The 12,970-nt window shown below is 32.3% G+C and overlaps 1 protein-coding gene across 4 annotated transcripts in view; it reads right to left on the bottom strand.

Moving 5' to 3' along the window:
* Positions 1-12,970, bottom strand: part of LOC106784914 (carbonic anhydrase-related protein 10) — a 226,206-nt gene that overhangs the window by 51,916 nt on the left and 161,320 nt on the right. For all 4 annotated transcript variants that reach the window (XM_014744923.1, XM_014744922.1, XM_014744921.1 and 1 more), the window contains one exon: positions 12,284-12,420. In XM_014744923.1, coding sequence (XP_014600409.1) covers positions 12,284-12,420 — 137 coding nt within the window. The remainder of the gene's footprint in view (positions 1-12,283; positions 12,421-12,970) is intronic.

The following is a 12,970-nucleotide window of genomic DNA, read 5'->3' as shown; positions in this document are numbered from 1 at the left end:
TTTTCTTGTACGTTACCTCCTCCCCCCTCCTACCACCCGCCCGCCCTCCTATTCCCACCTCTTCCTCTTCCTACTACCGAGCAAGGAGAGGACCTGAATTATGGCGTCATCAGTTAGAAATAATGAGCCTAGCTACAGGACCGAGGGAACGCGTCAGCGAAAGTCTAACCCAGATAACTTACGCTTATTTCAAAATTGATTTACTTGGTCCCCTTCTTCACCCCCCCCCACCCGCACCCCGTTCTCCTATTCCGCCCTCCGCATCTCGTCGTGTTTGTTATATCGTTGCTTTTCATTTTGTTTCAATTATCTGTTTCGAGATTGTTCATAAGGAATTTCTTTCTATTTTTTTTTATCATTTTTATATGGGAAGATTGAAGGATTGGATGATCGAAAGCGTGTTAATTTGTAGGTAAGAATCTATCTTTCTTTTTTAATTATATGGTGTTTTTTTAAACTCGCGAACAAATGATTTAGATATTATTTTATAATTTTTTGTATTACAAATTCAAGATTTTAAGATTTTTCTTTAGGAATAATTTGCTTTTTTTTCTTCTATTAGAAATCAATTTTCCTTTTTTTGATCAAATGATGAAGAGAGTAGCTTTAAATTAAAGTAATAAGTGTCGAGAAAGCATTTTCTCTCTTTCTTCCATTTTATATCTTTTCTTTATCCAAATGTCCGATTGATCGAGAAGCAATCATCATTTTCAACTTAGCTGATACATAAGTAAAAAAATCTCAAATTAGACAGACGACGACTGACGAGAACCTCCTTTTCCCTTTTTTTCTCTTTCTTTCTTTTTTTTTTTGGTTATCTAATCGACATGAAGAAAGTTCCAAAGTTGTAACTTTCAATTCGCCAATATCTCGATTTTAATTGATAAATAAAGGCATCGCGTTGTCCTATTTAGAATCTAATTTAATTTTTGAATAGAGAAAAGGAAGATATTTTCTTCTACTTTTCCATTTCGTTTGAAGGAGAAGAAAAAGAAAAAAGTAGAATCGATCGGGAACCGAAAAGCTGATTTCGAGTTATTCTTGAGTTGACAGAGAAAAATGAAGACGGCCATTGGCTTTACTTCTTTACCGAGAAGAAAGTACTCGTTTGAGGGGGGATAGCGGGGTGAGGGGGTAGCGGGGGAGGGTGCATAAGTCATTATTTCGCGATAGATTTTCACCGGCTGGTTGGGTGGTGGGTGGGGGGGGGTTACTTCGAGGAATAATTCTTAGACCTTCTTTTCAAATCCTAACCCCTTCCAAGTCACCCCCCCCCTTCTTACCCTTGTTCCTTCTTAACACCACCCCCATTCGCCACCCCAACTCACCTACATCTCTTCCAGTCTTTTCTTTTTTTTCTCTTTCTTTCTTTCTAGTTTTTTTATTGCATAACCATCGTGGACTTGGAAGGTGTGCGAATCAATGGGCGTAGAACCGCCCGGAGGAACAAAAATTCACCGGGTTCTTAAACGACTCGCGAGTCTAGACACCAACGAGAAGAACCTTCACAAAAGCTTCTTCTCTATCCTTATTTTTCGCAAAAGCTCTCAAAAGTCTTACTAAGATATAGTAAGACAGAGAAAAATAGGACAAGATAGAAAGAGTTAACGCGAGGATGATTCGGTCTATGGTGAAAAGGGATCATCCTACCCTGTCTTTCAGAAACGATGCTAACGTTTCTATGTGGTCGTACGAGGCCAAGGAGTCGTATGAAATTCTTTCAGTTGTCCCTAGACTATTTTTTTCTAGTTTTATTTTTATATGAATGAAATAAAAAAACAAATAAAACGAAACACGATTAAAATTTTTGGCGAATTTTGTTTAGGGATAATTTCGTTAAAATTTAATGTAATATTATTATATTGTTGTTGGTGGGATATTATAACGCGATTTGATAAACGAATATTATTTATTTGATAAAAGGTAAAACGTGTTTGTTTTATTTCGAAGGAAAATGTGAACAAATATTATATTCTATTGTTTTTCGAATTTCTCGACAATTTTCTTTAACGTTTAAAGTAAAATTTGTTAACGTTATATTGTAATAATATAATAATACGCGGCTAAGATTGAATTGTATTTTTATTGTTTTATTCAAATATTAAATTACACGAAAATGGGTTTAAAAATGTTATTAGAAATATAATTACAAAATCTACCGAAACTATGAGAAAGTAATTTACGAGAGAGAAAGAAAGAGAGAGAGAGAGAGAGAGAGAGAGAGAGAACGTTTATAATAATGATTTAATTAAAATATCACCTTCTCGTCTGTAATATGTGAAATCTCGAATGTTAAAAACTATGCGATTAAATTTTTCTAAATTGATTTTAATTTGATTATAATATCGTGCTAGAGATAATAATTTTCTCTTATGTTAAATCCTTTTAAAGACTACGCGGAAGATACGACCTATTTAAATCAGACTTACACGTTGATATGTACATATAAACGTGCACACATACACGTACCAAGTATCTGCAAGTAAGTATATTTTGTTAGGTGAACAGAAATTAGAACAGTGTCTTCTTGTGTGAAGTTAGAAAAGGATAAATCCAGTCTTCTACATTTTCGACTATATTCCCAGTTCGAGATTGTCTGTTAATTAATTGAATTTGTTAGAAGACGAACGGTTTCTATGTATTAAGGGAAGGAAACTATTATACTTACTGAATGTGCAGATGGTGAAAAATTTATTAGATATTTGAATTAATTTAATAAAGGATAACGAAAATATTCTCTCCTTGGTATAAGATTGTAAGAAAATCCTTCAATTACTTGGGTTTACGAACAGTCCAATAAAGATCTTAAAATATTTTATTTCATTATTTCATTTATTTATTCTACGTAAAAATAAACCTTAAGAAAATCGTTGGATTAATAGAATGAACCGAAAGATAATTGATTCAAGATTTTATAATTAGAAAAATTTGGTTATTTTAAATAGAATTGATTTTACTATTTCAGTCATTTATTTCATGTCAAAATAAATTAGATCGGCCGAACGATACGGTAATACGATTATGTGTGCTTGCGAAAATTTTAAATAATAAGACATTGAAATCAAATAATATGCATTCACATAAGCGTTACAGACCATAATCAATTTTTGATACAAAATATTTCAAAACAATATAAAAAAGTTAATCCAATCTTTAAATTTTAATTAAAATAATTAAAAACAAATAATCTTAGAGCACACGGATTGTTCGATAACAAACAAAAAATTATTAAAAATCATTTTTTCAAGCTAAATAACAATCCAAATTTTTGAACTTGTCCATACACACACACACACATAACATATATCCCTTCATATACATATAAAAATAATTTTGTGCTAAATAATGATTCAAAATTCCCAACTCGTTCATGTACGTATAATATATATCCCTTTCATAAGTTTACTATTTGCTAAAAGTTCATTCAACAGGAAATGGAATAATTACCTCGGTATAGTTTTAGGAATGAAATGAAAATCAAGATAAACAATATCTAAAATATACATATCTAGAAGATAAAGATAGGAATCGAGATAGTATAGGTAGGTGTTCATCGTGAATCGTCTTTCGTGCCGTCAGTGTTACGTTCCCATAGCCTCAAGGGAGCTCTTCGTTGGACGTCTAGTAACATTGATTGCACTTACAGGGGTCCATTATACTTGTCTAACTACTGGACCCCGTAAATTGTCCTCGTATAATACAACATACGTCTTCGATGTCTGTATAAATTTCGTTCTACAATTTCTTCCTCCCTTTCCACCCTTAACCCTATCTCTGTTTCTATCTTTCTCTCTCTCTCTCTCTTTCTCGCATCCCTTCTCTCGTTCTATCTTTTGCACGCGTAGAACATCCTAGAAACTCATCTAAGGCATTATACGTACGTGGAGATTACTTTGGAGTACAGACGAATGTATTGCTCGGAGCCATGAGTTCTAGCATAATGAGACATTCTATTTCGTAAACAATTGCTCGAAGAATGCATCAATGAAGAAGGAAGGAAACTACGAATTTATTCTACCGAAAAATGATCAACAATCATTTGAGATTTTTCGTAACCCGTTGTTTATTCTAACATTGGGGAGAAATAAGATTTTGATATTGTTAGTGTATTAAAACGAATATTTATTTTCTATTATCTTCATCCTTGAATAGTTTTGAAAAATAATTTAGGATTGGATTGTTATCAATGAGTGTTATATTTAAAAATATCTAGGAAATAGATTAAGTTATCAGATTTGAATTATTTTTGCATTGTAATACGAACGTTTTTAGAAGATCATTCTCGTGATTTATTAGAAGTATTGGCAGTATTGTGATTTAAAATGGTCATATGATTTATTTGTTTAAATATCGCGTGAAGATCTTTGGACATTTAAATGATTCGATTAGGTTAAGTCATTGTAAGTATATATTTGATTTTTCTTTTTGAGAGGGGAGGTAAAAAGTGAAAATTTTTGACTTTTAGGTTCAACAGATGATCGGAGATTGTTATTTGCTTTGGAGAATGTTTTTACGGACAATAATAATATAATAAATATTACTATATATTATATATTCAAATGAATAATATATTCGTATATTATTCAAATGAATATTATCATTTAAAAAATAATCCTTGAAATTATACGAAAATTGTCAGAAGACTTTTCTTGGTCATTCGAATATTAACGAAAAATATTCGACGAACTTTTGATAAAGAAATTAATTCGGTAACGTAACTCATAGAAATCGCGGAGATATCAACCGCGAACGTTCCTCTTAACATATTCGTTCTTATCGTGCCAGTCGATGTACTTGGATTTACATGAATTCAAATACCTTGATTAACGTAGCGAATGCAGTATAGTTCGAGGTTTACTTGGATTCCTTTGATTGTCGAAAATCGTCATTCGGGAATTGTAATTCAAAGAACATTCTCATTGAGAGTCTTGTATTCTAATTGAAATAGCTCATTGTCTGAGATAGCTAATTTCTGATTGCTCAATTTCCCGAACGAATCAATAAAATATATTCGCAATTGTATGGAGAATTTTTGTTGTTGTTTAGATTAACTGTATCGTTGTGTTTGTAAATCTATTCTACAAATTTTTGATCACAACTGTACAAATTCGAACACACCAAATTGGTTAGATCTTGTTCGAAGATTTATCAGGTACCACAATTCATCTAAAATCTTCAGAAACGTATTACAACGGTAACTCTAAATCCATATACATAAAACATTTGACAATACGGCAAACGTAAAATAAATGATTCCATTAGATTGTACGTGATTATCGATTAATTTAGAATATTATAAGAATAAGATTATGTTGTAGATCCGAGAATAGGTGGTGTTGTCCCGAAAGAGGGTAAAATCTTTTTTTTCCCTTTTATTTTTTGTTTGTTTTGTACTCCTTGATTATGGGTGGACAATTCTTGAAAAATTTGTATTAATTTTGTAGAGTAATTAGTCATATGTCAAAATAGTTTCAAATCATAAGTAAATAACAGGAAAAACATTCAAAAAGTCCTGTTGTCATGAATAATGGATGCAATTTATCCTGGCAAGATATAATATTGGTCAGCAGGTACGAAGAAGTGAAGAGACAAGAAACATGATTCCCTTATATATATGCTAGACCGTTTACGAATCCCATGGATAGGGAAATGGGGGTTTCAACTCAAAAAAAGGCGTTACGTAAGGGAGGAACGTGTCCCATTGGTCATGAGCGTCCCTTATTCATTGTATAAATATAAATGTGATGTCCTTCGATGAAAGGCTATGATGTGATCGTAAAGGAAAGGGAAACTTTTATTGAACTTCGTTACTCATGTCAGAATGTTGCCACACACACGGTTCTAGGAATTTAAAAATATTCTAGCATCACGATTGACGATTTCAGACTGTCCTATCACCAAGGAAAATATTCTTTATTCTCTGTTTTATATATATGACCCATTTTTAAGAATGTTCATCATATTTCTGAAATGGAGTATTTGGAGCTTAGGGATTAGGCGAATCGTTTTGTTGTGTGGTATCGCTATTACGATTATATGTCTTATGCCAATAAACCGGGACCGAAGGTAGTTTTCTGTGTACCGTTATGTTTATGCTTATGCGAATTTCATATTTCTAAACCAGTAACTCTCAACACTACCGCCCCTGGAAAATGTTCTTTTTTTTATGTTAAAATCAATATAATGAAATTCTTAGAGATATTTCAATCTAAAAGAATTTTCTAGCAAACCGAAGAATTTTATCCAATTGAAGAATAATTTAACTTATAATGGACTGACTAAATAGCATAATTAATAGTTAGTAAATGGAAAGTTGGATAACTCAGCAAATATTAATCAGGTTGGTATTCTTTGAACGTTGAAAACGAATATTAGGAAAGCTGAAGTATCCAAATGGTCTGAATTAGAGTACGATTAGAACATACTAATATCTTGTCAGAAGGTTTAACAGGGACCAAAATCCACATAATACTTTCAGAACAGTATTACAACTATAACACCAAATCCTAATGCGCGAACATTTGATAATTCATCAAACGGAAAATAAACGATCCCATTGCATTGCACATGATTATTGACTCACTTAAGATATTACAGGTATAACAATGGAAGGAATAGCATTGTCGATAGTTGGCAAATGAAAAGCAGAATGACCGAGCAAAGATTAATCAGGTAGATTTTCTTTGAAAGGTCGAAAATGAATATTAGGAAAGTGGGAGCATCCGAATAGTCTGGATAACCGGTAACAGAATCACTGCATCGTCAATGTTGAACTAACCACCACCATCGCTATCACTATAACCACTACTACGTCTAGTTTGATCGTTTCTCTTATGTAGAATCTACGTTGTGGGACGCGGGACGGGACGGGACGGGGTGTGTTTTAGTGTTTCCAAGAGAGAAAGAGAAGGATTTCAGAGGGGGGGAATCTATAGATATATTTTGAAGGAGGAAAACAGAAGTGAATGCAAAGAGAAAGAAGGTACAAAGAGAAAGGGAGAAGAAGTGGGTGGGAAAGGGGTAGTGGAGGGATTGGGGGAAGGTTGAAACCGAGTGGGCTCAGTCGAAGACGTACGTACGTTCGACTTCCGAAAAGCGGCAATGGTGGTGATGGTGGTGGTAGTGGTGGTGGTGGTGGCAATGGCGGCGCCGGCGGTTCGTTCTATTGTTTAATTTAAGTGCCAAAGTTTTAACCGGGTTGAATGCCGTATAAATTCACGAGGTTCGAGCTGCTTTAGTCGGCTCCTCTCTCTTTTACCATCTTTCTCTATCTTTCTCTATCTTTCTCTATCTTTCTTTATCTCTCTTTCTCTCTCTCTCTCTCTCTCTATCTATCTCTCTATCTCTCTTTCTCACTTACAATCCGGTATGGTGCCGATCTGGAAGCGGCGTTGAAACCGCGATTAAATAGCGCGGGAACAGGTGTGACGTCACTGCGGTTTTCATCGCGGTATTAAGCCCCCGCCGTCCCTCCCCTTCACTCCTACCCCTACCCCCCTCCACCCACCTGGAACGCTTTCGAATCATTTTCTTTTTTTCTTTTTGCTTTTTTCTGTGTCATCCGGTTTTTTTTCCCGACTTTCGAGGAAAGGGGTAAATTTGCAATTCGATTGTCGATGTTGTGTACTTCTTCTTTTTGTTTTGTTTTTTTTTTGCACTATAATTCGTCGAAGAAAGGGAGAGTTAAATTCCGAGTCACGCGTGCTCACAATTTTTTCCTGTTTTTTTTGTGTGTGTGTGTGTTTCGTTTATACGAAGTTTTTCTTTTTTTTTTTTTTTTCAAGTGATTTCCCTCTGTTAAACATATTTATTAATATATAAAATATTTTATATAGTATAAATGAATTAATTAATTTATTTCCAGCACATTGACAAATACGAGTGTTTCATTTTTAATATCGTGCATGAAGATCACGCACATTTTTTGGTTTCCTAGATTTCGTCGAATAAAAGTTTAAAGTCTACTTGACTAATCGAGTTCTATATGTTATCGCGAATTTAAAGAATACGTTGGAAACATTGTGTATAATAAATGTAATTCATTTGAAACGACTTGGTGGTCAAATTCATTGCATTCGTAATCAATGAATCCTTAAGTGTACGTAGTTTGATATCAGTACAAGAATGAAAGGGATCGAATACATGTTTACCCAATGGAAGATTGCTGCTTTTACGAGATTCGTTGGTATTACTATTGGTTGAACGATGAAAGAGAGAGAGAAAGAGAGGAATAGATCGATAGAAAGAGAAAAAGAGAGAGAGAGAGATAGAGGGTTGTGAAACGGTCCGTTAAACAGACGCGTTCTCGTAATTAATGGTATTATTATCGAATTAACAGTGAGAACCGCGAAAAACGTGAAGCACAAAAAAGCTCCCTTGGTGATTTGAAATCCATTAACTTGTTCTCGCGATACTTATACATATCAATATATTATATACACATCCGTAAATTCATTTATCTATACCTTTTTCCATCACATCCGTTCCTATCATCGTTCTTGTTCATTACAATTATTAATTGTCATTTTATTTTCATTATATTATACGTATAGTTATATCGTGTAACAGGTATGCATGCGAGTATATAATCTGGGGTTATAATTATATCAATGATTCCGGGGATTTACGTAGAGTGAAATTTTTTGTTAAAAATAGGATTTTCTTTTTTCTTAATTTCTTTTCTTTTCTTTTCGTGTTGGTTTTTTCTTTTTCTTTTCGAAGGAGAGTGATCGTTTTATTAAAAATATGATAAATATTAGTTTTGAAATCTTTTTCCAATCGTGTTGTAACATTGTTATTGTAAATTTATAAACGATTTGCTTGTTTTTTTTTTTTTAATTTTTTTTCATTAAAAATCACGTTAATAATTCCGTTTTCATTATATTTGATTGGTCCGATTTTAGGTTGGATCAGAAATATTTACACGGTTGCGAATTGTTTGATTAAAAGAAACAAAAAAAAGAAGACGAGAGTAAAATTGGATAAAGACGAGCAGAATTTTGTTTTACTTCGTTTTTTTTTTTTAAACGAACGGAATGATCATTTTCAAAAATGATCAGTCACATTAAAAATTTAATAATATGTTTTACGTTATCGTTATATTCGATTGCTTGGATTAGATGGGGGTTGGATTAAAAATATTTGCGCACGTTTTCGAATTATTTAATGAAAAGCAAACAGAAACGAGAATAAAAAAAAAGAGAGAGAAAGACAAACAGACAGACAGACAGACAGACAAACAGGATTTTTCGTTTAATTTCTTTTGTTTAGCGAACTTAATGATAATTTAAAAAAAATGATTGATCCTTAATAAAAACAACTTGAAAAATATGTTTTACATTTTGGTTGGATTCGATTGTACGGATGTGTAGTTAAGTTAAAAATATTTGCACGTTGGCGCAATTATTTGATGAAGAGCAAACAAAAACGATAGAATAAAAGAGAGAGATAGAGACAGAGAAAAAAAGATAGATTTAACGAAAATTTACAGTCAGAGACTGGGTATAATTACAATAGGGCCAGAGTGTAGTGTAAAAACTATGTCTATATATCTATACCATTTAACGCTTGGTCAGCGAGATCACAGCGGATTTGCGTTGAACGTTGAAACGACCTGTTGATAAAGTAATCTCGTCGAACGGAACGGAACGGAACGGAACGGAATGGAACGGAATTTTGTCAGCGAAATACTATAGTAATAGTAAGGCCCAAAAACCGAAACAATTTCGTCGACTAAGCGATTCCCTCATCGAGTTTGCAATCGTTGAGAAAATCGTGAAAGAGAAATAGTCAGATATATGGATAGATAGATAGATAGATAGATAGATAGATAGATAGATAGTTAGATAGAAAGAGAGAGAAATAGGGAGGTGAAAAGAGGGAGGGGGCGGGGGGGGGGGGGAGGGTGTGAAGAAATGTGCCGTCGCCGAGGGAGACGTGTCCTCGTTCGTGAATCTTGTTCTTCCACTTCGTAGGTGCTTTAATCTTCTTCGAATGTCGTAGCAGTGATTTTGAGAGAGGAACGCTCGCGGAAAGAATTATACAGGATGGAACATTTCTGATGGAAATTCCAGATATTTCAAGTCGACGAGTAATATCATTCTAATTTTGAAATATTTTATATTGTTTGATCTTTTCTTTTCTTGTTTTTTTTTTCTTTTTTTTTTCAAAAAGAAAAGGTTAGATCTTTATCGAAAGTTGTTATTTAATAGATTTCTGATAAATTCAATTTATTATGTTAAATATTAAATTCATATTTTAATTGAATAAGTATTTTTTTTTTAAATATTTGCCGAGTATTGTTTTATTTAATAGATTTCTAAAATAAACTTATTTTATTAAATATATTTATATTATAGATACTATTTGTACTACTTGAATTCATTTTTCATTGAATCAATATGTTAATGATATATTCTAAGCTTAGATTTATTGGATCACACTTGTTTGATAATTTTTAATTAATATTGTAAATTGAGTAGTCAGTGTTAATGTGTACCACCCTACCCCTTGATGCAACTATTCCTCTATTATAAATACCGATTATTTATTTTATACAATACCGAAGAAAAATGTTGAAAAAATACTGACCAAATAAATGTAATTATTCTTCTCCTTTTTTTTTTTCTTTTTCGTGTTTTCACTCTATTTTAAATCAACAATTAAATCTTTAATTAGTAAGAGTAAATCATTTCAGTAGATATTCTCTAATAAAGTTTCTTTTCTCTTTCTTTCAGAAAAAAACTTTTCATTTACGTCTATTGCATTACGTATACATGCATTATAATTAGATTAAGAAAGTTTTGATAGTTTTCTAAAGTTTCTTAGTTAAGATTGACGTCAATTAATTATTTTTTTATTAATATATCCGATAAATACTTACGACACCATACATTTTAACTATATAATATATTTGTTAATTATTTATTTTATTTTATATTTTATACTTTATTCGATTATTAAAAAAAAAAATAGAAGGAAAAAGAAATAAAATAGAAAAAAAAAAAAGATAATTAAGAGAAAATGTCATTAAAATATTAAATATAATTGATTAGTTAATAATTTGAATGAATAATTAAATGCAACGCAAATTGGATTTAAATGAAATTTAAAATTAAGGAACAGGTTGTATAGTCTTGCGAGAAAAAGAAAAAGAAAGAGAAAGAGAGAAAGAGAGAGAGAGAGAATAATGGTTTATCGATCGATTGAGAATCCTCAAAAAGGAATATATTTTGTTAGTAAGATAGAAGAAGAGAGATGCTAAGAACAACCAATTTCTCTTTCTCTCTTCTCCTTAGATGTTGGATAACTTAGCCATTTTGTGTATCGTTTAATCAAGCCACGGAGTACGGCAATTTTGGCTGAGCCATTTAAAGTTTAAGTAAACGAGTTATAGCTCGTTGGAAAAGCTAGCCCGAAGACGGTCTCGTTTAAATTTTCGTTAACTCAAGGACGACGGTTTCGTTCGTTCATTCGTTCCTACGTTCCTTCGTTCGTTCGTTTCTCGTACATACACAAATACTCAAATATTTTTAAAGAAATTTCCTCTCATCTTTTTCTCTATCAATTCTGTCATGACAAACTTATTACTCTTCTTACCTCTATTTAATAAATAATGAATTATTTTTTTTCTCTTTTTTTTTTTTTCTTTTATTTACCCCCTTTACAGTATCCTTATTCCTTGTAATTGAATTTCTTTTAACGATCATAGAAGCCGCATAGGGGTAGGGGGGTAGAGAGGGGATGAATTTACGTCATACGTTCACTTGCCGTTGTAAATAAGTTTGCGACGTTGAAGGATACTCTCTGATAGAATAAACTTTGGATGGGGAGGTAGAAAGAAAAAAAAATAAAAAGAACTTATTTATTTTAGTCCAACGGATAGACTGAAACAGAAAAAGAGAGAGAGAGAAATTTTTCGAGTAACGAGCATCCATCCGTTGGCTCTTTCATCTTCATTTGAAACGGGTCTTGAAATTGTGAGTAAGACGGAGAGATCTAATAAGAACCAGAAATAAAAAGATAAAAGAGAAAGGAGAATGATACCAAGAAGCTAAGACTTTCGAATCCTTCTTTTCCTGTTTTTTTTTCTTTTTTTTTTTTTTTTTTCTAAAGTCACCAACGTCGAAACGAGTTAAGGAGGAAAGAAAGTAAAATAAGAAAAGTGGTAGTCAATCCGTCTCTCTTACCAATAGATCGAAAAAGGGACACACCCTAATGATGTTGCTCGATTTTATTTAAACTCGCGTGAAAGAAAACGTAAAACTTTTCTTGGATACTTTACCTTGTGCTTATCGACATGCACCGGTCTCAAGTGTGGGTCAAAAAGGAGCTTGTCGGGTTCGATATTGATGGGACTTTGTCGTCTTCCTTTGCTGCACAGGGACCATTGTGGATTGATCAGACCCCAAAACGATGGTCCTGAAATCGAACAACAAAACATTTGTGATTTTTCTTACCAAAGTTTACTTACTCTGCCACGAATTTATCTTCATTTTCTTTTTAAACATTATTCTTTTGTTTCGATGTATTTTTTCTTATTGACTCGTAATTTGTTAATAATATGTTGTCTTGAAACAAAAGGATTGTTATTTGTTTTATTAAATATATATCGAACGTACGAATGTTTTTATATTATATTGATAAAAAATAAATAATAATTAATATATAAGTCTCAAAGGGAGTTATAGACGGTTAATAAATCTTATGAACAATTAATTTGAACTATACGTTTCGTCCCTTACTGGGGACATCATCAGCAACTTGATCATTTACAGTTCACGTGTCCATACATATAATCTTTTTTACAGAGTCATACATTTCAATAAAACTTAACATATTACAATACAATTTGATCTTAAACACCTTATCTTATTACACGTAATCAAATACTGATTCTATCTAGACTAGTGTTTAATAATCTAGATATCTTCAGTATTGAAAATATGGTAAATATTTTTTATGCTAAAAG

The sequence above is a fragment of the Polistes canadensis genome, unplaced genomic scaffold (genome assembly GCF_001313835.1).
Source record: "Polistes canadensis isolate GaletaPanama2010 unplaced genomic scaffold, ASM131383v1 scaffold_42, whole genome shotgun sequence".
Lineage (NCBI taxonomy): Eukaryota > Metazoa > Arthropoda > Insecta > Hymenoptera > Vespidae > Polistes > Polistes canadensis.
Note: the sequence above shows the minus strand (reverse complement) of the source record. Positions and strands in the feature narration are given on the sequence as shown.